Raw genomic sequence first — 23,545 nt, 5'->3', positions numbered from 1 at the left:
GCTTTCTCTACGAGACTTCTGACCAAATGACAGTCTCACATGTGGCCATTCGAAAACCATCCAATTGATGCCCTTTGATGTGGAGAGCCAAACAACATCATCTCTGTCGTGTCGCAACTGTACTTAAGAAAAGTTGAGGCGCATCCACGACTTGACCTCAGCAAGATGACGTTGACTTCTCCCGACATGTAAGCAAACACCGTCAACATAATCGGATGGCTGACGCACAGGCGAACCGCCCTTAACAGACGATTACCGAGCACCCTGCAGTGACGCGAGAGCGAGGCCTACTGAAGGAGATGCCGATATATTTTTTTCCGAGGGCCGTCCCTTGCCTGTGATGGAATTCTCCACGGCCTACTTGCTGTACCTGCCACCTAGCAAGCGAGACTCACATCCAGGGCTTGAACCCAGGTGCAGTACGCGGCGGTGTTTGCTCAAGAGTCTCCGACACGGCCATTATGAACCGGGTGAGATCTAGACCGAGGCTGAGGATCTAGGAGTTGCCCACAGGTAAGTAGCTGTGCTGGCTTTGAGCGTATCCGACACGGCCATTATGAACCCCGCCCTGTCCGGCTACCTTGCCGCGCTTGATGCTGTCCTCGGAGCGGTCTGGAGAGCTCTCGCTGGAGGAGATCTTCACCTTCTCCTTGCTCTCCTTCGAGTCGTTGTCCTTGATGATGTCATACTGGCGGCAGAAGTGGGCGATGACAGCTGGGGGAGGTGGGGGGGGACAGAGGGGAGGGGAGACAGTGGTGATGATTGTGGTGGTGGTGGTGGTGGTGATATTGTGGAGAGCAGAAGTGCAGCGGTTAACGACCCGAGTTTGATTCCCGCTCACGGCCAACATCGGTGACAGTTATCTGAGCGAGTTCTGGGCCTCCCCTAGGTCGAGTCAGCCTCAAATGAGTACTTGGTGCGGCGTGTAAACATCGCCACTAGGGAGACAAAGGCGTCTGGGAGTGGTGGTTGGCCACCCACCCCCTTGTGTGCCGTGTCAGCCTTTGTAGGTGCTCGCTAACAGCACTTGCCGCTACAGTCTGTTAAGGCTATACTGGGGGGGTCTTTGTATTTAGTGATGATAGCGTTGGTAAATCTGGCCTGACTAGCACCGCCAGGTGAGTGTGGCCACTCACCTGGCAGCGCGGCCACTCACCTGGCGAACCATCCACTCACCTGGTGAACCATCCACTCACCTGGCGGTCCACCCACTCACCTGGCAAACCGGCTACTCACCTGGCGGTCCACCCACTCACCTGGAGAACCAGCCACTCACCTGCCCACATGACGAGCACCAGGACGATGATGATCATTTCTCCCGTCATGAGTTCCCGGTTGTCGAGAGCGTTCATCTGGACGTCCGACGCCCCTGGGAGGGAACACGCGGCGACGGAGAAGTGACCGTTGATGCACAGCCTCAGAACGCCAAAGGTCAGCAACAAACAGCACCATTGAAATTCAGAATAAATTTTTTTCTTTCTATTTGCTAACGTGTATATTTTACCGACATTGCATCCTGGGTAACTCACGATGCCATGCACCGTGACCTTTGTAATAGATAAGAGATATACTAATAGGGGTTTTCCCATTTTTTCTGGCAACAAAACTGACACCTTTTGCAAGGAATCATGCTTACATAAACCACAATACTTGCAGTCAAATGCAAACAAAAAACAATACTCTGATAATGTATGCATTGTCTTTGAAACGGATTGGTCCACACCAGAGACAGCTTTCTTTAGAGCCTAGTCTCATATGGTGTTCGACCAGATGACGCCAAAAGGCGCACAGTTCAAAGACAACGCACTACCAGAGTAATGAGAGCTCGGGGTGAGCAGGTACATCATGGGGACCTCCTTTGCCAGTACCAAAATATACTAATAGGGGTTTTTTCTGTTGCCAGAAAAAAGGGGACAAACCCTATTAGTATATTTTGGTACTGGCAAAGGAGGTCCCATGAGATAAACAAGAGAGTTAGAGAAGTGAGCACACTATGCATGGGGTTGGGTGGCCAGCACAACGCCCGACCACCTTTGTCTCCCCAGTGGCGATGTTTACACACTGCACCAGGTAGTCATTTGAGGCCGAGTCGACGTAGGGGAGGCCCAGGACCGGTTCAGATAATCGTCACCAAAGCTGGCCGCTGGTTCCGGAGCGCAGCGGGTAACCGCTACACTACCGCTCCCCACTCGCACACACACACACACGCGGGCACGGACAAAGACAAAGGTCCCCCGTATAGCCTTCACAGCCTTGTGGGGAAAGTGCTGTAAGCGAGCACCTATGAAGGCCGGCACGGCACGTGAGCGGCGTGGGTGCCCAGCACCTCGCACGACCGTCTTTGTCTCCCCAATGGCGATGTTTACAATACACCTCGCCAGCTATGTGTTGGTTGCCGAGTCGGCCTAGGGAATGCCCAGACGTGGTTCAGAGAGACACGCAGACACAGGCCTACACACACACACAAACATATTTCTGGATGACTTAACAGAGACACAGGCAGGCAGGCACACACAGAGACAGGCGGACAGAAATAGGCAGACACAAACCACAGGCACAGACAGAGACACACAAGAGACACACACAAGAGACACACACAAGAGACACACACAAGAGACACACAAGAGACACACACAAGAGACACACAAGAGACATACAAGAGACACACAAGAGACACAGACAAGAGACACACAAGAGACACACACAAGAGACACACACAAGAGACACACACAAGAGACACACAAGAGACACACACACAAGAGACACACAAGAGACACACAAGAGACACACACAAGAGACACACACACAAGAGACACACACAAGAGACACACAAGAGACACACACAAGAGACACACACAAGAGACACACACAAGAGACACACACAAGAGACACACACAAGAGACACACAAGAGACACACAAGAGACACACACAAGAGACACACAAGAGACACACAAATACCATCCCCCGCACTCGTGGAGAGAGCATCATCAGCCCTACTATGCAGAGAACCCCAGCACTTAGCCAAATTACATGCAGCAGCAGCAGCAGCAACAGTCGCAGCAGCAGCAGCAGCAGCATCACCTTTTCTCGTTTCATATTTGTAACATCATCGGGTACAAAGACACGAGACGACAGGCCCGTGTTCATCGAGCACGGCCTTGCACCTGGCTCTCAAGTGAGCCGGGCCGGCTCAAAGCCAATGCGCTTGCATACCGCGAGCCAGGCCCCTCCGTCCCAGCGAGCGGCGACTCCGACACGAGCCACGAGCCGGAGTCTGAGCCAGAGGTCGCAAACGGGTTTTGATTCCTTACCCGTACCCGGCCGCACCAAGGTCGCAATCGGGTACCTGTACCCTACCCGATACCCGGCTACCCGTACCCGGCCGGGTATCGGGTAGGGTACGGGTATCGGGTACCTGATTGCGACCTCTGGGATGAAGCCATGTTGCAGGCGCGGGTGGGTTGATTCTAGGAACTTGAATTGTGAGAAGAGACAAGACGTTGGGAAATGAGTGTCAAACGGTTACTCACCAGTGACTCACGGCCTACCCGTACCCGGCCGCACCAGGGTCGCAAACGGGTACCCGTACCCGGCCGGCCGGGTACGGGTAGCCGGGTATCGGGTAGGGTACGGGTACCGATTGTTTTAGCGCTTGCCTCCAATTGTCTTAGCGCTTGCCACCAATTGATCGGCGACAACCGCCGTTCGCCAGGATGTTGCGGTGACGTTGCCGCCATGTGGCGGGGGGTGACATCCACCACGGTGCTCGTGCCAGGCTAGGTGCACCTCGAGGCCAGACAAAGTGTCGAAGGCTCTCTGCGGGCAGGAGGTCACGGGACAGATCCAGGTGTTATGGGTTGACCGACTGGACGAACAAAGGTCCCCCGTATAGCTTTAGCATACTTTCGGGGCAAGAGCTGAGAGCGAGTATCACCTATGAAGGCCGGCAAGGCACACGAGGGGGTGGGTGGCCAGCACCACGCTTGGCCACCTTTGTCTCCCCAGTGACGATGCTTACACACCGCACTGGGCACTAATTTGAGGCCGAGTTGACTTAGGGGACGCCCAGAACCCGTTCAGATAATCGTCACTGGTGTTGGCCGTGAGCGGGAATCGAACCCGGGTCGCGGGGCTCCAAGCGCAGCGCGCTAACCGCTGCACCACCGCTCCCCGCACAAAGATCCCCCGTATAGCCTTACCGGTGCCTCCAACTCGCTCCCCACACACACTCGCACACACTCGCATGCATTTCGTTAAGTGTTCTCATTCCATTAACATTGGGAGTGATTAATTTAGCTAGCGCTGCATGTGACGGAAAAGAGCATTGCCCGAGTAAAAAGCAGCTCTGAGTGAATCACTCGGGAGGGGGAAGTGATGTGTGGGACGAGTGGTGTGCACCCTGCAGGTAGTACTAATGGGTGTCCCTTGGATAATCGGGCATCTGGCAGAAGGAAGGAGGCGATGGCGAGGTGCGTTGGCCATCGACGGAATTGACTGTGACGGAATGTTCATCTTATATGTGATGCTCGTGTTGGGACACTGAAAAATAAACTCTGAGATCCCGGGTGGGTCTCAAGATGTTGAGATATTACAGACGCTGGTTCCGAGACTCAGATACCGATCCTGAGACCAGGTCTCAGCTCATAACACTGATCCTAAGACCCGATCTCCGCGCAAGACACTAATCCTGAGATCCGGTCTCAGCTAAAAGACAAATTCGGAAATAAAGTCCTAAGATACTGATCCTGATACCAGGTCTCAGCTCATGACACTGATCCTTAGACCCGATCTCAGCGCAAGACACTAATCCTGAGATTGGGTCTCAGCTAAAAGACAGATTCGGAAACACAGTCTTAAGATGCCGATCCTGAGACCAGGTCTCAGCTCATGACACTGATCCTAAGACCCGATCTCCACGCAAGACACTAATCCTGAGATGCGGTCTCAGCTAGAAGACAGATTCGGAAACACAGTCCTAAGACACCGCTCCTGAGACCAGGTCTCAGCTCATGATACTGATCCTAAGACCCGATCTCAGCGGAAACATAGTTTAAGACGCCGATTCCGAGAGATTGAAACCACCCCATCTTCCTTAGCCAAATCACCAATATGACATTTCAAGCGGGGGGGGGGGGAGGGTGGTTTCCACCCCACGATGATGAATTAGGGCCCGCGTTTGATCGATGGAACACACGACGCCATAAAAGCTTCCACCATAAATTATCACGAGGAAATATTGATGCAAAGCAATAAGCTAAAGTGCAGCGCTGTTTATATATCTGCACACACACATTGTATGTTCTGTCACCCTCGTCGCTCCTGCACGGTGCCAATTCGTAGAAGCGGCTTGGACGCTGACCCACATTTACGATTCCACGGCATCGCCGTGACTTACAACAATAGCGCCGTAGACAAACAACAACAATAACTATGGCACAGAGGTCGCAAACGGGTTTTGATTCATCTTCTTGGTTCTTTCGGTAAAGTCACGTAGAAGGGAAGTAATAAAGTAATACAAATAAAACATAATGAAATAATTCTCACGACGTTTCAGCCACAACGCAAGCAGCCGTCCTCAGGTGAAGACCAGGTCTGTCGGGGAGACAGCATCTTACCCGTACCCGTACCCGGCCGCACCAGGGTCGCAAACGGCTACCCGTACCCGTACCCGGCCGGGTACGGGTAGCCGGGTATCGGGTAGGGTATGGGTATCGGGTACCCGGTTGCGACCTCTGCTATGGCAGTGATGAGCGATAAACTTCGCAGCGGGGAATTCGGCGACCAACGTGAGCAGAGTCGGTTTAAAACGCGTTCGACTTTCGGGAGCAAACTCGAACATTTGGCTGTGTCGGGTGGTGGTGGGTTTCACGACACATTTATATTTACACGATCTAATCGCCCCTCCCCCCCCCCCGTAAAATAATAACCCCCCGTTGTTGTGGATAACACAAGGAGATAATTGTTTTTTGACCCTTATATCTGGCAACAAAACTTATTTTTTTTTTACGAGGAATCATGTTTGCATTGACCACAATACCCGCAGTCGGAATGCAAACAAAACACACAACTCTGATAATGTATGCACTGTCCTTGAAATTGATTGGTCCACACCCGAGACAGCTTTCCTTAGAGCCTAGTCTCACATGGTGTTGGACCAGATGACGCCAAAAGGCGCACAACTCAAAGACAATGCACCATCAGAGTATGAGAGCTCGGGGTGAAGCATTTACACCATTGGAACCTCCTTTGCCAATAGCAAAATATGATCATTGTTTTTTTACCCTTTTATCTGGCAACAAAACTGACACGACGAGAGCCGGGGGTGACTGTACGATGGTAGCCGGAGAGTGTAACACCTCGTGGTTGTACAGCAGTAGAGCGAACGGTGAATCCAGTCCTCAGCTCATCATCCCTCCCTCCCGGGGGGTCGATAAAATGAGTACCACTTTGTGAGACTGCTCTGGTGGCTCAGCAGTAGGGGGAGCGTCTCGCAGCAATCACTAAGGTGTGGGTGTTGACTCAGCTCATCATCCCTCCCTCCCGGGGGGTCGATAAAATTAGTACCACTTTGTGAGACTGCTCTGGTGGCTCAGCAGTAAGAGGGAGCGTCTCGCAGCAATCACTAAGGTGTGGGTGTTGACTCAGCTCATCATCCCTCCCTCCCGGGGGGTCGATAAAATTAGTACCACTTTGTGAGACTGCTCTGGTGGCTCAGCAGTAAGAGGGAGCGTCTCGCAGCAATCACTAAGGTGTGGGTGTTGACTCAGCTCATCATCCCTCCGGGGGGGGGGGGGGGTTGGTAAAACGAGTACCACTCTGCAAGGGCGGTTGTGCTATTGTTATCCTCGCCCCTGACATAGGAATGTGGAATTTACACCACTGGCTCAGGATGGCTGTGAACAGGATGAGCACCAATGCCCCAATGGCTCCTTCGAACAGGAAATGTGTTTGTTTTTTACTATCAGCACTCGCTGTGACGGTCCCACCTGATGACGGAGACTTGTGTTGCCTCCGAAACGTCGTGATTTTATTATTTTATTTTTATTAATTTTTATTTCATTTTTTACCTACGTGACTTGCAGTCACGAAAGCTTCAAATCTAGAATTGCAATGGACTATTTCGTCGAAAAATAAATCGCTCGCCAAATTTGATCAACAGAACGGCCATGAGATCTGTCGGCTGGGCGCACGCTCAGGACAATCTCGGTGTAGTTCCGTGTGATGAGAGAGCGAAGCGAACAGTTGAGCGATGAGCGAGAGGGCGAGAGAGTGAGCGAGTGATTGAGCGAGCGTGGGAGAGAATGAAGGTAGCTGTATGACCCCCTCCCTGCCCGCCCTGCCACTGGGATTCCGGACACAGGGACTCATCATGACGGCAATTCGTCTCCGGATTAACACATTTCCATCCTGCACAGCTCACACATTCACTCGTGTGCTCACTCACTCGCTCACTCACTCACTCGTGTGCTCACTCACTCACTCGTGTGCTCTCACTCACTCACTCGCTCACTCACTAACTCGTGTGCTCACTCACTCACTCACTCGTGTGCTCACTCACTCTTCTGCTCACTCACTCACTCACTCGTGTGCTCACTCACTCTTCTGCTCACTCACTCACTCACTCGTGTGCTCACTCACTCACTCTTCTGCTCACTCACTCACTCACTCACTCGTGTGCTCACTCACTCTTCTGCTCACTCACTCATTCACTCGTGTGCTCACTCACTCTTCTGCTCACTCACTCACTCACTCGTGTGCTCACTCACTCACTCTTCTGCTCACTCACTCACTCACTCGTGTGCTCACTCACTCTTCTGCTCACTCACTCACTCACTCGTGTGCTCACTCACTCTTCTGCTCACTCACTCACTCACTCGTGTGCTCACTCACTCACTCTTCTGCTCACTCACTCACTCACTCACTCGTGTGCTCACTCACTCACTCGCTCACTCACTCACTCACTCTTCTGCTCACTCACTCACTCGTGTGCTCACTTGCTCACTCACTCGCTCACTCTTCTGCTCACTCACTCACTCACTCGTGTGCTCACTCACTCACTCACTCGTGTGCTCACTCACTCACTCGTGTGCTCACTCACTCACTCGCTCGCTCACTCACTCACTCACTTGCTCACTCACTCGTGTGCTCACTCACTCACTCACTCGCTCACTCACTCACTCGTGTGCTCACTCACTCGTGTGCTCACTCACTCACTCACTCGTGTGCTTACTCACTCACTCGCTCACTCACTCGCTCACTCACTCGCTCACTCACTCGCTCACTCACTCGCTCACTCACTCGCTCACTCACTCGCTCACTCACTCGCTCACTCACTCGCTCACTCACTCGCTCACTCACTCACCCTCTCACTCACCCTCTCACTCACCCAACCTCTCATTCACCCACCTTCTTACTCACTCACCCAACCTCTCATTCACCCACCTTCTTACTCACTCACCCAACCTCTCACTCACTCACTCGCTCACTCGCTCGTGTGCTCACTCGCTCACTCACTCGTGTGCTCACTCACTCGTGTGCTTACTCACTCACTCGCTCACTCATTCACTCGCTCACTCACTTGTGTGCTCACTCACTCGCTCACTCACTCAGTCGTGTGCTCACTTGCTCACTCACTCGCTCACTCACTCACTCGCTTACTCACTCGGATGCTCACTTGCCACATCGCTTGCACACTCGCTCCCCTGCTCGCTCTTATGCATATGCAATGACCAAATGACTCAGTCCCACACTCACCCTAATGGCCACTCACTTACCCTCTCACCACACCCACTCGCCCCAGTGACCCACTCACTAACACATATGAGGACAAAGACCAAGATCCCCCGTGTAGCCTTATCTTTGTTGATGAAAAGTGCCGTTAGCGAGCACCGATTAAGGCCGGCATTGCACGCGAGAGGGTGACGGTCAGAATTGTACCCGTCCGCCTTCGTCTCCCCAATGATGATGTTTACACACCGCTACACCGGGCACTCATTTCAGGCCGAGTCAACCTAGAGGGTGGATCAGGCCCGGTTCAAATAACCATCACCGATGTTGGTGGCCGCGAGCGGGAATCGAACTCGGATCACAGCTGCACCACCACTCCCCACACAAACAAAGATGCCCCGTATAGCCTGAACAGACTGTTGGGGCAAGTGCGAGTAGCACCTATGAAGGCCGGCACGGCACACGAGGGGGTAGGTGGCCAGCACCACGCCCGGCCGCCTTTGTCTCCCCAGTGGCGATGTTTACGCACAGCACCAGCTACTCATTTGAGGCTGAGTCGACCTAGGGGAGGCCCAGGACCGTTTCAGATAATCGGCACTGGTGTTGGCCGTGTGCGGGAATCGAACTCGGGTCGCCGGGTTCATAGCGCAGCGCGCTAACCGCTGCACCACCGCTCCCCACACACACACGCACACTCAGACACACACGTCGTATGATATTTTTCTGATTCACAACTGGCTTTCCGCTAAAGATAAGACGAGAATATACACAGATGGAGATAAATGCTGCCTCCTCGCGTCTGGAGTGATGCGGAGATGTTCGGACCGATAGAGACAGTCTGGAATCAAATAAATGATCGGTTTCATACACAGGCACTCAATCAACAACATTTGCAAACAATGCCCACTACGTATGTATAACCCACTATGTATGCAACTGTACACACTACATATATAAAATGGCCAAAATCAACTATTTTTGGGTTTAGATGGCGTTATTTATAAATGTGTCGTAACCCTCCACCACCCGACACGGCCAATCAGTAAAAAAGTGTCACGTTGACAAAAGACAAATAGTTCACTGCTTTAGCCCACCGGTGTGTTGAAGCGTGAAACCACAACATTTACAATTTGAGTACGACGTTTCGCTGGTAATTGCATCCAGCATCATCGGGCAATTCGCCAGAATGGTGAGGCTCTGCTGTGTCTCCCGTTCTTATATAGAGCAGCAGCAGGGTGACGTCATCATTAACTCATTAACTCATCAGGTGCAAAGATTTGAGGGGGGGGTTATTGTAATTATATACTTGATTAGTAATACGGCTGTTGTTACGATGCGAGTTGTAGATTAGTAATCATTTGGAATGTGTTCTATTGTGATTATGCTACATTAATAATCAGTTAGTGCTTGTTTCCCTTATAAGGAATTGTAATGCATCTTATTTAATAATACGCTTCCAGGCCGCACTAAGCCTGTAGCTGTCCGAGCGATTAAAATGGCCAATTTAAAAAGTACGTACAATATGCAATGATACCCATTCAATGTAATGCACACTGTATATAATACCCACTATATAAGTTCATGTATCTCTGTTGAACTTCTTTTGTACCGTACATAGCCAAATGGGCTAAGTCAGAGATGTGTCCAACCTCATCAGCTTTTTGTAAGCTAAGCAGGCTTTCAGCCTGGGTAGTAAACTTTCCAACCTATTATTGGCTCAGGGATATGCATTGTATTGCAATCATGACTACGCTCATTTATCCCACAAACTCCCCGACTGATGTTCTTGGTTCTTTCGGTTAAGTCACATAGGAGGGAAATAATAAAATTATAAAAATCAAACAATAATATTCTCACGACGTTTTGATTGCAACACAAGCAATCATCATCTTGCTGTGTTTTTTTCCCACCTGATGATGATTGCTTGTGTTACAATCGAAACGTCGTGAGAATCTTATTGTTTTATTTTTATCATTTTATTATTTCCCTTCTACGTGACTTTACCGAAAGAACCAAGAATATGAATCCCTGCAGTCACGAAAGCTTTAAATCGAAATTTAAAATCCCGACTGAGTTTCACGACTCCTCTTTCAGGAGGGCGTTGCCAAGTCTCTGCTGGAACATGGTCCCGATCTTCCCCTCTTCTTTCCTTGCTGATGTAGATGCAGAGCATCAACTACAATCTTACATTCGGGTGCTCAGGCCAGATAATCGTGCCAGGAGCAGTGGAATTGTATCACTCCTTCGTATTTAAATTTCGATTTAAAGCTTTCGTGACTGCAGGGATTCATCTTCTTGGTTCTTTCGGTAAAGTCACGTAGAAGGGAAATAATAAAATAATAAAAATAAAACATGATAAAATAATTCTCACGACGTTTCGGCCACAACGCAATGACTGCTTGCGTTGTGGCCGAAACGTCGTCAGAATTATTTTACTATGTTTTATTTTAATTATTTTATTATTTCCCTTCTACGTGACTTTACCGAAAGAACCAAGAAGATCCTTCGTATTTGTGTATCTGGCATTGCATCGTCCTACGCTGTACGGTCTGTTCTGTATGACCAGAGTCAAACAACGGAGAGTTTTTAAATTTCGATTTGTGCATAGAGGTATCAGCATCTGCCATGCGGAGTGATGATTGCTGCTGCTGCGGCGGCGTGTGTGCGCGTGTCATCCCAAGAGAGCAACACGTGCGGTTTCATTTTTCAAAATCTGGAAAATTTGAACCGTGGGCCGGCACACGATGACCATCCGCCGTTGTTGAAAAGCGACCGCCTCCAACTAACCCAGCAGCGTCCCTTGACGAGCCTCCTACAATTTTACGGTAAACAAACAAAGATCCCCGGTATAGCCTGAGCAGACTGCAGGGGCAAGTGCTGTTAGCGAGCACCTATGAAGGCCGGCACGGCACGCGAGGGGGTGGGCGGCCAAGACCACGCCCGGCCGCCTTTGTCCCCCCAGTAGCGATGTTTAAACACCGCAGCAGGTACTCATTTGAGGCTGAGTCGACCTAGGGGAGGCCCAGGACCGGTTCAGATAATCGTCACTGGTGTTGGCAGTGAGCGGGAATCGAACTCGGGCCGCCATGTTCGTAGCGCAGCGTAGCGCTAACCGCTACACCACCGCTCCCCACAGTAAACACACACACACACCCAGCACGGTATTAACCAGGGCGGGCGGGCGGATTCCAACCGCAAACCGACAAAGTGACAATTGCGCCACCGCTGGGCCACATCAGCTCGGCACCGACGCGCCGGTGGGGGGCAACAGCCCCCCCCCCCCCATCGTCTCCACCCTTCGTCATTGGTACCACCACCACCACCACACACACACACATCCCAACATTAACCACAACCACCACCACCACCACACACACATCACAACATTAACCACAACCATCACCACCACCACCACACACACATCACAACATTAACCACAACCATCACCACCACCACCACACACACACACATATCCCAACATTATCCAAAACAACCACCACCACCACCACACACACATCCCAACATTAACCACAACCACCACCACCACCACCACACATCACAACATTAACCACAACCACCACCACCACCACCACACACACATCACAACATTAACCACAACCATCACCACCACCACCACACACACACACATATCCCAACATTATCCAAAACAACCACCACCACCACCACACACACATCACAACATTAACCACAACCACCACCACCACCACACACACACATCCCAACATTAACCACAACCACCACCACCACACACACATATCCCAACATTATCCAAAACAACCACCACCACCACACACACACATCCCAACATTAACCACAACCACCACCACCTCACACACACATCCCAACATCAACAACAACCACCACCACCACCTCCTGTCCGCATGCCCCGGTCACCCACCTCCTCCGTGCGCCGAAAGCGACGTCGCCACAGACAGCGACGACGACGACGGTGACGATGAAGACGATCGTGACGACGATGAGTTGTTGTTGTTGTTGTTGTCGCGCTGCTCGTCGCTGTCCCCCTCCGGGGGGGTGCTGAAGCGCAGGCCGGGGCTGGGCTCGCTGGCCGCCCCCGCGCGGCCCAGCGCCTGCACGGCCACCACGTAGTCACTGGCGCCCTCGAGGCCCCACAGGAGGCACGAGCGCGCCGTCGTGTTCACCTCGGTGATGAAGCGCTGGCGCGCACCCGGGCGCTTCTGCGGGGGACACGCGGTGACACGTGACACGGTGAGACTGTGACATGGCAAGGTGACACGGTGAGACAGTGACATGGCAAGGTGACACGGTGACACAGTGACATGGCACGGTGACACGGTGAGACAGTGACATGGCAAGGTGACACGGTGAGACAGTGACATGGCAAGGTGATACGGTGACACGGTGACATGGCAAGGTGACACGGTGAGACAGTGACATGGCAAGGTGATACGGTGACACAGTGACATGGCACGGTGACACGGTGAGACAATGACATGGCAAGGTGACACGGTGAGATAGTGACATGGCAAGGTGACACGGTGACACGGTGACATGGCAAGGTGACACGGTGAGACAGTGACATGGCAAGGTGACACGGTGACACGGTGACACAGTGACATGGCAAGGTGACACGGTGACACAGTGACACAGTGACATGGCAAGGTGACACGGTGACACAGTGACATGGCACGGTGACACGGTGACACGGTGAGACAGTGACATGGCAAGGTGACACGGTGACACAGTGACACGGTGACATGGCAAGGTGACACAGTGACACGTTGACACAGTGACATGGCAAGGTGACACGGTGACGCGGTGACACAGTGACATGGCAAAGTGACACGGTGACACGGTGACACAGACAGCAAGACACGTGAGCCGTGACACGGGGACACACACAGCGTGCATCGTAGTCGGGGCCGACGTCGCTGCTGCTGCTGCTGCTGCCGCCGTGTGTGTGTGTGACCCGAACCGAACAATTCGCAAGCAAATTTTTTTTTGCCCCTTCAAAACACGTGGGCCCCTGACGCCTGCACACGAATGGGCCTCCTCTTTGCGAATCACGTCACGGGATCTTTGCCGTGCACAGTGAGCGAAGCAGAACGCACGCGACAGTCGCATTTTCACGATTAATACACGTGTAATGCGGGCGTAAACGGCCTCGCGGATATGACGTAACTGGGGGAGGGGTTAGGTCACGTGGGGGAGAAGGGAAAGCTCTTAAGGGCGGTAACCGGAAGAGACGGGGGGGAGAGTGTAAGAATAAAGACGAGAGGAGGCCACGCAGGGCAGAGGGTGGAGAGTGGCGCGATCGCCACACGACGGGACTCGGCACCGTTGGCCAGCGGTGTCCGGGCACGGGGGAACCAGAGGGCAGCGGTGGGGCTGCAGAGAGAGCAGCTGGGAGACTGCACAAAGGCGGAGAGGCTGAGAGGAGAGCCAGCAGCGGAGCTGCATCGGGAGCGAGGAGAAAAGGCTACGTGAGCGACGGCAGCTGCCAAGCTGCCGAGCGGGAGATGGAGAAGACTCTGAGCGAGGGCCGTGTGGGGCAAAGTTGTAAAAAACCCAAATAAAGGACAACGGAGACAGACACAGTGAAAGAGTCCTTTATTACACACGCGCGCTATTAAATCGGGGCGGCCCACTGGACCGAACTGTAAACCCTCACGACCGCTGGGCCGCATCACCACCCTACAGTACCGAGAACGTCAACAAATGGTAACGCTGCGGGACCACAGCCGAGGAGCGGTGGAGGCGGCAGCGCCAAATCCCCCCTCCCCACAAAGCTCTGCGATCCCCTACATATGAAGGTGTTACCCGCCAATGACTGGGTGTTTACGCGTGGGAAGAAACGAGCAAGGGGGCAACACGCGATCCCATGCAGACGGCATAGGTGGAGTCCACGGTTTCTGCTGTACCACCCCCGCCCTCGAATCGGAGCGCTTCACGACAACATTGGCGCGTGTGTGTGGTGCGTGTGTGTGGTGTGTGTGTGTGGTGTGTGTGTGGTGTGTGTGTGTGGTGTGTGTGTGTGGTGTGTGTGTGGTGTGTGTGTGGTGTGTGTGTGTGGTGTGTGTGTGTGGTGTGTGTGTGTGGTGTGTGTGTGTGGTGTGTGTGTGTGTGGTGTGTGTGTGTGGTGTGTGTGTGTGTGGTGTGTGTGTGTGGTGTGTGTGTGTGGTGTGTGTGTGTGGTGTGTGTGTGGTGTGTGTGTGGTGTGTGTGTGTGGTGTGTGTGTGTGGTGTGTGTGTGTGGTGTGTGTGTGTGGTGTGTGTGTGGTGTGTGTGTGTGTGGGGAGCGGTAGTAGAGCAGTCGGCATGCTGCGTTAACCGGTCCTGGAGCTCCCCTAGGTCGACTCAGCTTCAATTGAGCACCTGGCGCGGTGTGTAAACATCGCCACTGCCAGTACGCAGTACCGGTCACCCGCCCCTCTTCGTGTGCAGTGCCCGCCTTCATAGGTGCTCGCTAGCAGCACTTGCCCCAGCAGTCTGTTGAGGCTATACGGAGGGATCTTTGTCTTTGTCTATGCGTGTGTGATCCACCAATCCCCCGCTCCGTGAACCCGCTGGCGACGTGACGATGCCCACCTGCTGCGAGATGGCGTAACCGATGACGGAGTCTCCGTCCGCGACGTCCCAGGACACGATCACGGAGGAGGCACGCACGGCGCTCACCGACACGTTCACCGGCGGTGGGGGCCGGTCTGGGTGGAGAGGAGGGGGGGGGGAGAGCACAGGGACGTGGAGTGCGGTTTGTTGCTGGCCGCTTGACGTTGTGTGGACCATGGGAACCTGTGTAAAACAATTACGTTCTCGGATTTTGGATGGCCATCGAACAAAGCGTCACTTTCAGATAGACGGCCGTCTGGAACGCTCTCTTCCTTCAGTTCACCCCCTTGAATCGCTCTTCTAGCGCTGCCGTGTTCCAGTGATTATCACTCGTTGATTCCTCTACCCGTTGTCGAGCACTCGGTCTGTACAGGACACCGTTTGGTCAACCACCACACTGCAGGTCACAACAATTCACTTCGCCAAACTCACTCACCCACCCACTCACCCACCCACCCACTCACTCACCCACCCACCCACTTACTCACTCAAACCACCCACCCACTCGCTCACTCACTCACCCACCCACTCACCCACTCACTCACTCACCCACCCACTCACTCACCCACCCACCCACTCACTCACCCACTCACTCACTCACCCAGCCACTCACCCACCCACTAAAAACGTTGTAATTGTTTATTCTTAAAGTTAATATTGTATATATCATTATACTGGTAGAAACCTCCTGGCTACACCAGCCCACAGGGGATTATTGTGTCCGTCCGTCGTGCAGGGAGGGGCTGGGTGGGGAGGGGCTGGGTGGGGAGGGTGGGGCTGGGTGGGGAGGGGAGGGGCTGGGTGGGGAGGGGCTGGGTGGGGAGGGTGGGGAGGGGCTGGGTGGGGAGGGTGTGGCTGGGTGGGGGGTGTGAGGGGTGGGGAGGGTGGGGAGGGGCTGGAATGTGTTTATTCATATAAAATGTCCTTCTTCCTTTACAAATCCCTGAACGAATTTCGACAACAAAACAGAATCGATGAATATGCATAAATTACAAACCTGTAATCTTAAACAAAAACGTCCTAAATTCATTTCAAGAGAATGCGTGCGTCGTACCCAGCCGGGTACGGGTAGGGTACGGGTACGGCCGGGTACGGGTACCCGTTTGCGACCCTGGTGCGGCCGTGTACGGGTACGGGTAAGGAATCAAAACCCGTTTGCGACCTCTGATTTGGGCCCTATTGTTCACGTGGCGAAGCTTTCTAATTGGCTGTGTCGGACGGTGGCGGGTTTAAGACACATTTATATTTACACGATCTAACCCACAAACCTTGATGATAAATATGCTCTTCTTGGTTCTTTCGGTAAAGTCACGTAGAAGGGAAATAATAAAATAATAAAAATAAAACATAATAAAATTCTCACGACGTTTTGATTGCAACACAAGCAACCGTCATCTTGCTGTGTTTTTTTCACACCTGATGATGATTGCTTGTGTTGCGATCGAAACGTCGTGAGAATTTTATTGTTTAATTTTTATCATTTTATTATTTCCCTTCTACGTGACTTTACCGAAAGAACCAAGAAGATGAATCCCTGCAGTCACGAAAGCTTTAAATCGAAATATAAATAAGCTCTTTTTATTCTATGGTTCGTTCGGTAAAGTCACGTAGATAGAAAAAATAACAATAAAATAATTTTAAAAAACGTGAATACAAATATCACGACGTTTCGATCGCAACACAAGCGGTCTTTATCATTGCGTTGCGATCGAAACGTCGTGATCATTTTTATTCACTTTATTTTTCATTATTTTATTGTTATTTTTTCTATCTACGCGACTTTACCGAAAGAACATTGGAATATGAATCCCTGCAGTCGCGAAAGTTTTAAGTCAAAATATGTAGCTCTTTTGTAAGGGCGACTCGGCCGGCAGACAACATCAAAGCATTCCACACAAATGACAGATGTCTGTTTAAAAAATACGGCAAAGTAGTAGCCCTCGTGTATAGTACGAATGGAAGAAAGAAAAACACACGTTGATTGTTACACACCTGTGATGTGATGCCTGAACCACGAGATTAAGAATCGATGTTTACAGAGGAGGGCGCGTGGCTTACAGATCAGAGCGCTGAGCTGGAGCCACTGAGAGCCGGGGATTTAAAGCGAGTCCTCCTCAAGTCGACTAATTTGATGGGCTCAGCATGGTCCACCAGTGACTCACTCACGCAGAGGCCCATAGACTCACGCAGAGACCCACAGACTCACGCAGAGACCCATAGACTCACGCAGAGGCCCATAGACTCACGCAGAGACCCACAGACTCACACAGAGACCCATAGACTCACACAGAGACCCACAGACTTACACAGAGACCCATAGGCTCATACAAATACCCATAGACTCACACAGAGACCCACAGACTCACGCAGAGGCCCATAGACTCACGCAGAGACCCACAGACTCACGCAGAGACCCATAGACTCACGCAGAGGCCCATAGACTCACGCAGAGACCCACAGACTCACACAGAGACCCATAGACTCACACAGAGACCCACAGACTCACACAGAGACCCATAGACTCACACAGAGACCCATAGACTCACGCAGAGACCCACAGACTCACACAGAGACCCATAGACTCACACAGAGACCCATAGACTCACACAGAGACCCACAGACTCACACAGAGACCCACAGACTTACACAGAGACCCATAGGCTCACGCAGAGACCCACAGACTCACGCAGAAAACCATAGGCTCACGCAGAGACCCATAGACTCACGTAGAGACCCATAGACTCACACAGAGACCCATAGACTCACGCAGAGACCCATAGACTCACGCAGAGACCCATAGACTCACGCAGAGACCCATAGGCTCACGCAGAGACCCATAGACTCACACAGAGACCCATAGACTCACGCAGAGAACCATAGACTCACACAGAGACACATAGACTCACACAGAGACCCATAGACTCACGCAGAAACCCATAGACTCACGCAGAGACCCATAGGCTCACGCAGAGACCCATAGACTCACACAGAGACCCATAGACTCACGCAGAGACCCATAGGCTCATACAGAAAACCATAGACTCACGCAGAGACCCATAGGCTCACGCAGAGACCCACAGACTCACGCAGAAAACCATAGACTCACACAGAGACTCATAGGCTCATGCAAAAACCCATAGGCTCATGCAGAGACCCATAGACTCACGTAGAGACCCATAGACTCACGCAGAGACTCATAGGCGCATGCAAAAACCCATAGGCTCACGCAAGACCCATAGACTCACGCAGAGATCCATAGGCTCATACAAAGACCCCTAGACTCACATAGAGACCCACAGACTCATGTAGAGACCCATAGACTCACACATAGACTCATATGCTCACGCAGAGACCCATAGACTCACGTAGAGACCCATAGACTCACGCAGAGACCCATAGGCTCATACAAAGACCCATAGACTCACGCAGAGACCCATAGACTCACCTAGAGACCCATAGACTCACGCAGAGACCCATAGGCTCATGCAAAGACCCATAGACTCACGCAGAGACCCATAGGCTCACGCAGAGACCCATAGGCTCACGCAGAGACCCATAGACTCACGCAGAGACCCATAGACTCACGTAGAGACCCATACACTCACACAGAGACCCATAGGCTCATGCAGAGACTTATAGACTCACACAGAGACCCATAGACTCACACAGAGACCCATAGACTCACGCAGAGACCCATAGACTCACACAGAGACCCATAAGCTCATACAAAGACCCATAGACTCACACAGAGACCCATAGACTCACGTAGAGACCCATAGGCTCACGCAGAGACCCATAGACTCATGCAGAGACCCATAGACTCACGCAGAGACCCATAGACTCACGCAGAGACCCATAGACTCACACAGAGACCCATAGGCTCACGCAGAGACCCATAGGCTCACGCAGAGACTCATAGACTCACACAGAGACCCATAGACTCACGCAGAGACCTATAGACTCACGCAGAGACCCATAGACTCACGCAGAGACCCATAGACTCACGCAGAGACCCATAGACTCACGCAGAGACCCATAGACTCACGCAGAGACCCATAGACTCACGCAGAGACCCATAGGCTCACGCAGAGACCCATAGACTCACACAGAGACCCATAGACTCACGCAGAGACCCATAGACTCACACAGAGACCCATAGACTCACACAGAGACGCATAGACTCACGCAGAGACCCGTAGACTCACACAGAGACTCATAGACTCACGCAAGACCCATAGACTCACGCAAAGACCCATAGACTCACGCAGAGAGCCATAGACTCATGTAGAAACGCATAGACTCATGCAGAGACCCATAGGCGCATACAGAGACCCATAGACTCACACAGAGACCCACAGCCTCACACAGAGACCCATAGGCTCATACAGAGAACCATAGACTCACGCAGAGACCCATAGGCTCACGCAGAGACCCACAGACTCAGGCAGAAAACCATAGACTCACGCAGAGACTCATAGGCTCATGCAAAAACCCATAGGCTCATGCAGAGACCCATAGACTCACGTAGAGACCCATAGACTCACGCAGAGACTCATAGGCTCATGCAAAAACCCATAGGCTCATGCAGAGACCCATAGACTCACGTAGAGACCCATAGACTCACGCAGAGACTCATAGGCTCATACAAAGACCCATAGACTCACGCAGAGACCCATAGACTCACACAGAGACACATAGACTCACGCAGAGACCCATAGACTCACACAGAGACCCATAGGCTCATACAAAGACCCATAGACTCACACAGAGACCCATAGACTCATGTAGAGACCCATAGGCTCACGCAGAGACCCATAGACTCACACAGAGACCCATAGACTCACGCAGAGACCCATAGACTCACGCAGAGACCCATAGACTCACACAGAGACCCATAGGCTCACGCAGAGACCCATAGGCTCACGCAGAGACTTATAGACTCACACAGAGACCCATAGACTCACGCAGAGACCCATAGACTCACGCAGAGACCCATAGACTCACACAGAGACCCATAGACTCACGCAGAGACCCATAGACTCACGCAGAGACCCATAGACTCACGCAGAGACCCATAGACTCACGCAGAGACCCATAGGCTCACGCAGAGACCCATAGACTCACACAGAGACCCATAGACTCACGCAGAGACCCATAGACTCACACAGAGACCCATAGACTCACACAAAGACCCATAGACTCACGCAGAGACCCATAGACTCACGCAGAGACCCATAGGCTCACGCAGAGACCCATAGACTCACACAGAGACCCATAGACTCACGCAGAGACCCATAGGCTCATACAGAAAACCATAGACTCACGCAGAGACCCATAGGCTCACGCAGAGACCCATAGGCTCACGCAGAGACCCATAGGCTCACGCAGAGACTCATAGACTCACACAGAGACCCATAGACTCACGCAGAGACCCATAGACTCACGCAGAGACCCATAGACTCACACAGAGACCCATAGACTCACGCAGAGACCCATAGACTCACGCAGAGACCCATAGACTCACGCAGAGACCCATAGACTCACGCAGAGAGCCATAGGCTCACGCAGAGACCCATAGACTCACACAGAGACCCATAGACTCACGCAGAGACCCATAGACTCACACAGAGACCCATAGACTCACACAAAGACCCATAGACTCACGCAGAGACCCATAGACTCACGCAGAGACCCATAGGCTCACGCAGAGACCCATAGACTCACACAGAGACCCATAGACTCACGCAGAGACCCATAGGCTCATACAGAAAACCATAGACTCACGCAGAGACCCATAGGCTCACGCAGAGACCCACAGACTCACGCAGAAAACCATAGACTCACACAGAGACTCATAGGCTCATGCAAAAACCCATAGGCTCATGCAGAGACCCATAGACTCACGTAGAGACCCATAGACTCACGCAGAGACTCATAGGCTCATGCAAAAACCCATAGGCTCACGCAAGACCCATAGACTCACGCAGAGATCCATAGGCTCATACAAAGACCCCTAGACTCACATAGAGACCCACAGACTCATGTAGAGACCCATAGACTCACACATAGACTCATATGCTCACGCAGAGACCCATAGACTCACGTAGAGACCCATAGACTCACGCAGAGACCCATAGGCTCATACAAAGACCCATAGACTCACGCAGAGACCCATAGACTCACCTAGAGACCCATAGACTCACGCAGAGACCCATAGGCTCATGCAAAGACCCATAGACTCACGCAGAGACCCATAGGCTCACGCAGAGACCCATAGGCTCACGCAGAGACCCATAGACTCACGCAGAGACCCATAGACTCACGTAGAGACCCATACACTCACACAGAGACCCATAGGCTCATGCAGAGACTTATAGACTCACACAGAGACCCATAGACTCACACAGAGACCCATAGACTCACGCAGAGACCCATAGACTCACAGAGAGACCCATAAGCTCATACAAAGACCCATAGACTCACACAGAGACCCATAGACTCACGTAGAGACCCATAGGCTCACGCAGAGACCCATAGACTCACGCAGAGACCCATAGACTCACGCAGAGACCCATAGACTCACGCAGAGACCCATAGACTCACACAGAGACCCATAGGCTCACGCAGAGACCCATAGGCTCACGCAGAGACTCATAGACTCACACAGAGACCCATAGACTCACGCAGAGACCTATAGACTCACGCAGAGACCCATAGACTCACGCAGAGACCCATAGACTCACGCAGAGACCCATAGACTCACGCAGAGACCCATAGACTCACGCAGAGACCCATAGACTCACGCAGAGACCCATAGGCTCACGCAGAGACCCATAGACTCACACAGAGACCCATAGACTCACGCAGAGACCCATAGACTCACACAGAGACCCATAGACTCACACAGAGACGCATAGACTCACGCAGAGACCCGTAGACTCACACAGAGACTCATAGACTCACGCAAGACCCTTAGACTCACGCAAAGACCCATAGACTCACGCAGAGAGCCATAGACTCATGTAGAAACGCATAGACTCATGCAGAGACCCATAGGCGCATACAGAGACCCATAGACTCACACAGAGACCCACAGCCTCACACAGAGACCCATAGGCTCATACAGAGAACCATAGACTCACGCAGAGACCCATAGGCTCACGCAGAGACCCACAGACTCAGGCAGAAAACCATAGACTCACGCAGAGACTCATAGGCTCATGCAAAAACCCATAGGCTCATGCAGAGACCCATAGACTCACGTAGAGACCCATAGACTCACGCAGAGACTCATAGGCTCATGCAAAAACCCATAGGCTCATGCAGAGACCCATAGACTCACGTAGAGACCCATAGACTCACGCAGAGACTCATAGGCTCATACAAAGACCCATAGACTCACGCAGAGACCCATAGACTCACACAGAGACCCATAGACTCACACAGAGACCCATAGACTCACGCAGAGACCCATAGACTCACACAGAGACCCATAGGCTCATACAAAGACCCATAGACTCACACAGAGACCCATAGACTCATGTAGAGACCCATAGGCTCACGCAGAGACCCATAGACTCACACAGAGACCCATAGACTCACGCAGAGACCCATAGACTCACGCAGAGACCCATAGACTCACACAGAGACCCATAGGCTCACGCAGAGACCCATAGGCTCACGCAGAGACTCATAGACTCACACAGAGACCCATAGACTCACGCAGAGACCCATAGACTCACGCAGAGACCCATAGACTCACACAGAGACTCATAGACTCACGCAGAGACCCATAGACTCACGCAGAGACCCATAGACTCACGCAGAGACCCATAGACTCACGCAGAGACCCATAGGCTCACGCAGAGACCCATAGACTCACACAGAGACCCATAGACTCACGCAGAGACCCATAGACTCACACAGAGACCCATAGACTCACACAAAGACCCATAGACTCACGCAGAGACCCATAGACTCACGCAGAGACCCATAGGCTCACGCAGAGACCCATAGACTCACACAGAGACCCATAGACTCACGCAGAGACCCATAGGATCATACAGAGAACCATAGACTCACGCAGAGACCCAAAGACTCACGCAGAGACCCATAGACTTACACAGAGACCCATAGACTCACACAGAGACCCGTAGACTCACACAGAGACTCATAGACTCACGCAAGACCCATAGACTCACGCAAAGAC

At 52.2% G+C, this 23,545-nt stretch overlaps 1 protein-coding gene across 1 annotated transcript in view; it reads right to left on the bottom strand.

The window, feature by feature from the left end:
* The window catches only part of LOC144735868 (fibronectin type III domain-containing protein 5b-like), a 40,196-nt gene that overhangs the window by 5,821 nt on the left and 10,830 nt on the right, over positions 1-23,545 (bottom strand). Inside the window, exons 2-5 of the mRNA XM_078618428.1 lie at positions 15,316-15,431; positions 12,648-12,945; positions 1,277-1,369; positions 581-714 (exon numbers count right to left, since the gene is read on the bottom strand). Coding sequence (XP_078474554.1) covers positions 581-714; positions 1,277-1,369; positions 12,648-12,945; positions 15,316-15,431 — 641 coding nt within the window. The remainder of the gene's footprint in view (positions 1-580; positions 715-1,276; positions 1,370-12,647; positions 12,946-15,315; positions 15,432-23,545) is intronic.

This window comes from Lampetra planeri, chromosome 57 (genome assembly GCF_965212315.1).
Source record: "Lampetra planeri chromosome 57, kcLamPlan1.2.h2, whole genome shotgun sequence".
In the NCBI taxonomy this organism is placed as follows: Eukaryota; Metazoa; Chordata; class Hyperoartia; order Petromyzontiformes; family Petromyzontidae; genus Lampetra; species Lampetra planeri.
The sequence above is the reverse complement of the archived record's forward strand: the minus strand, read 5'-3'. Positions and strand labels throughout refer to the sequence as shown.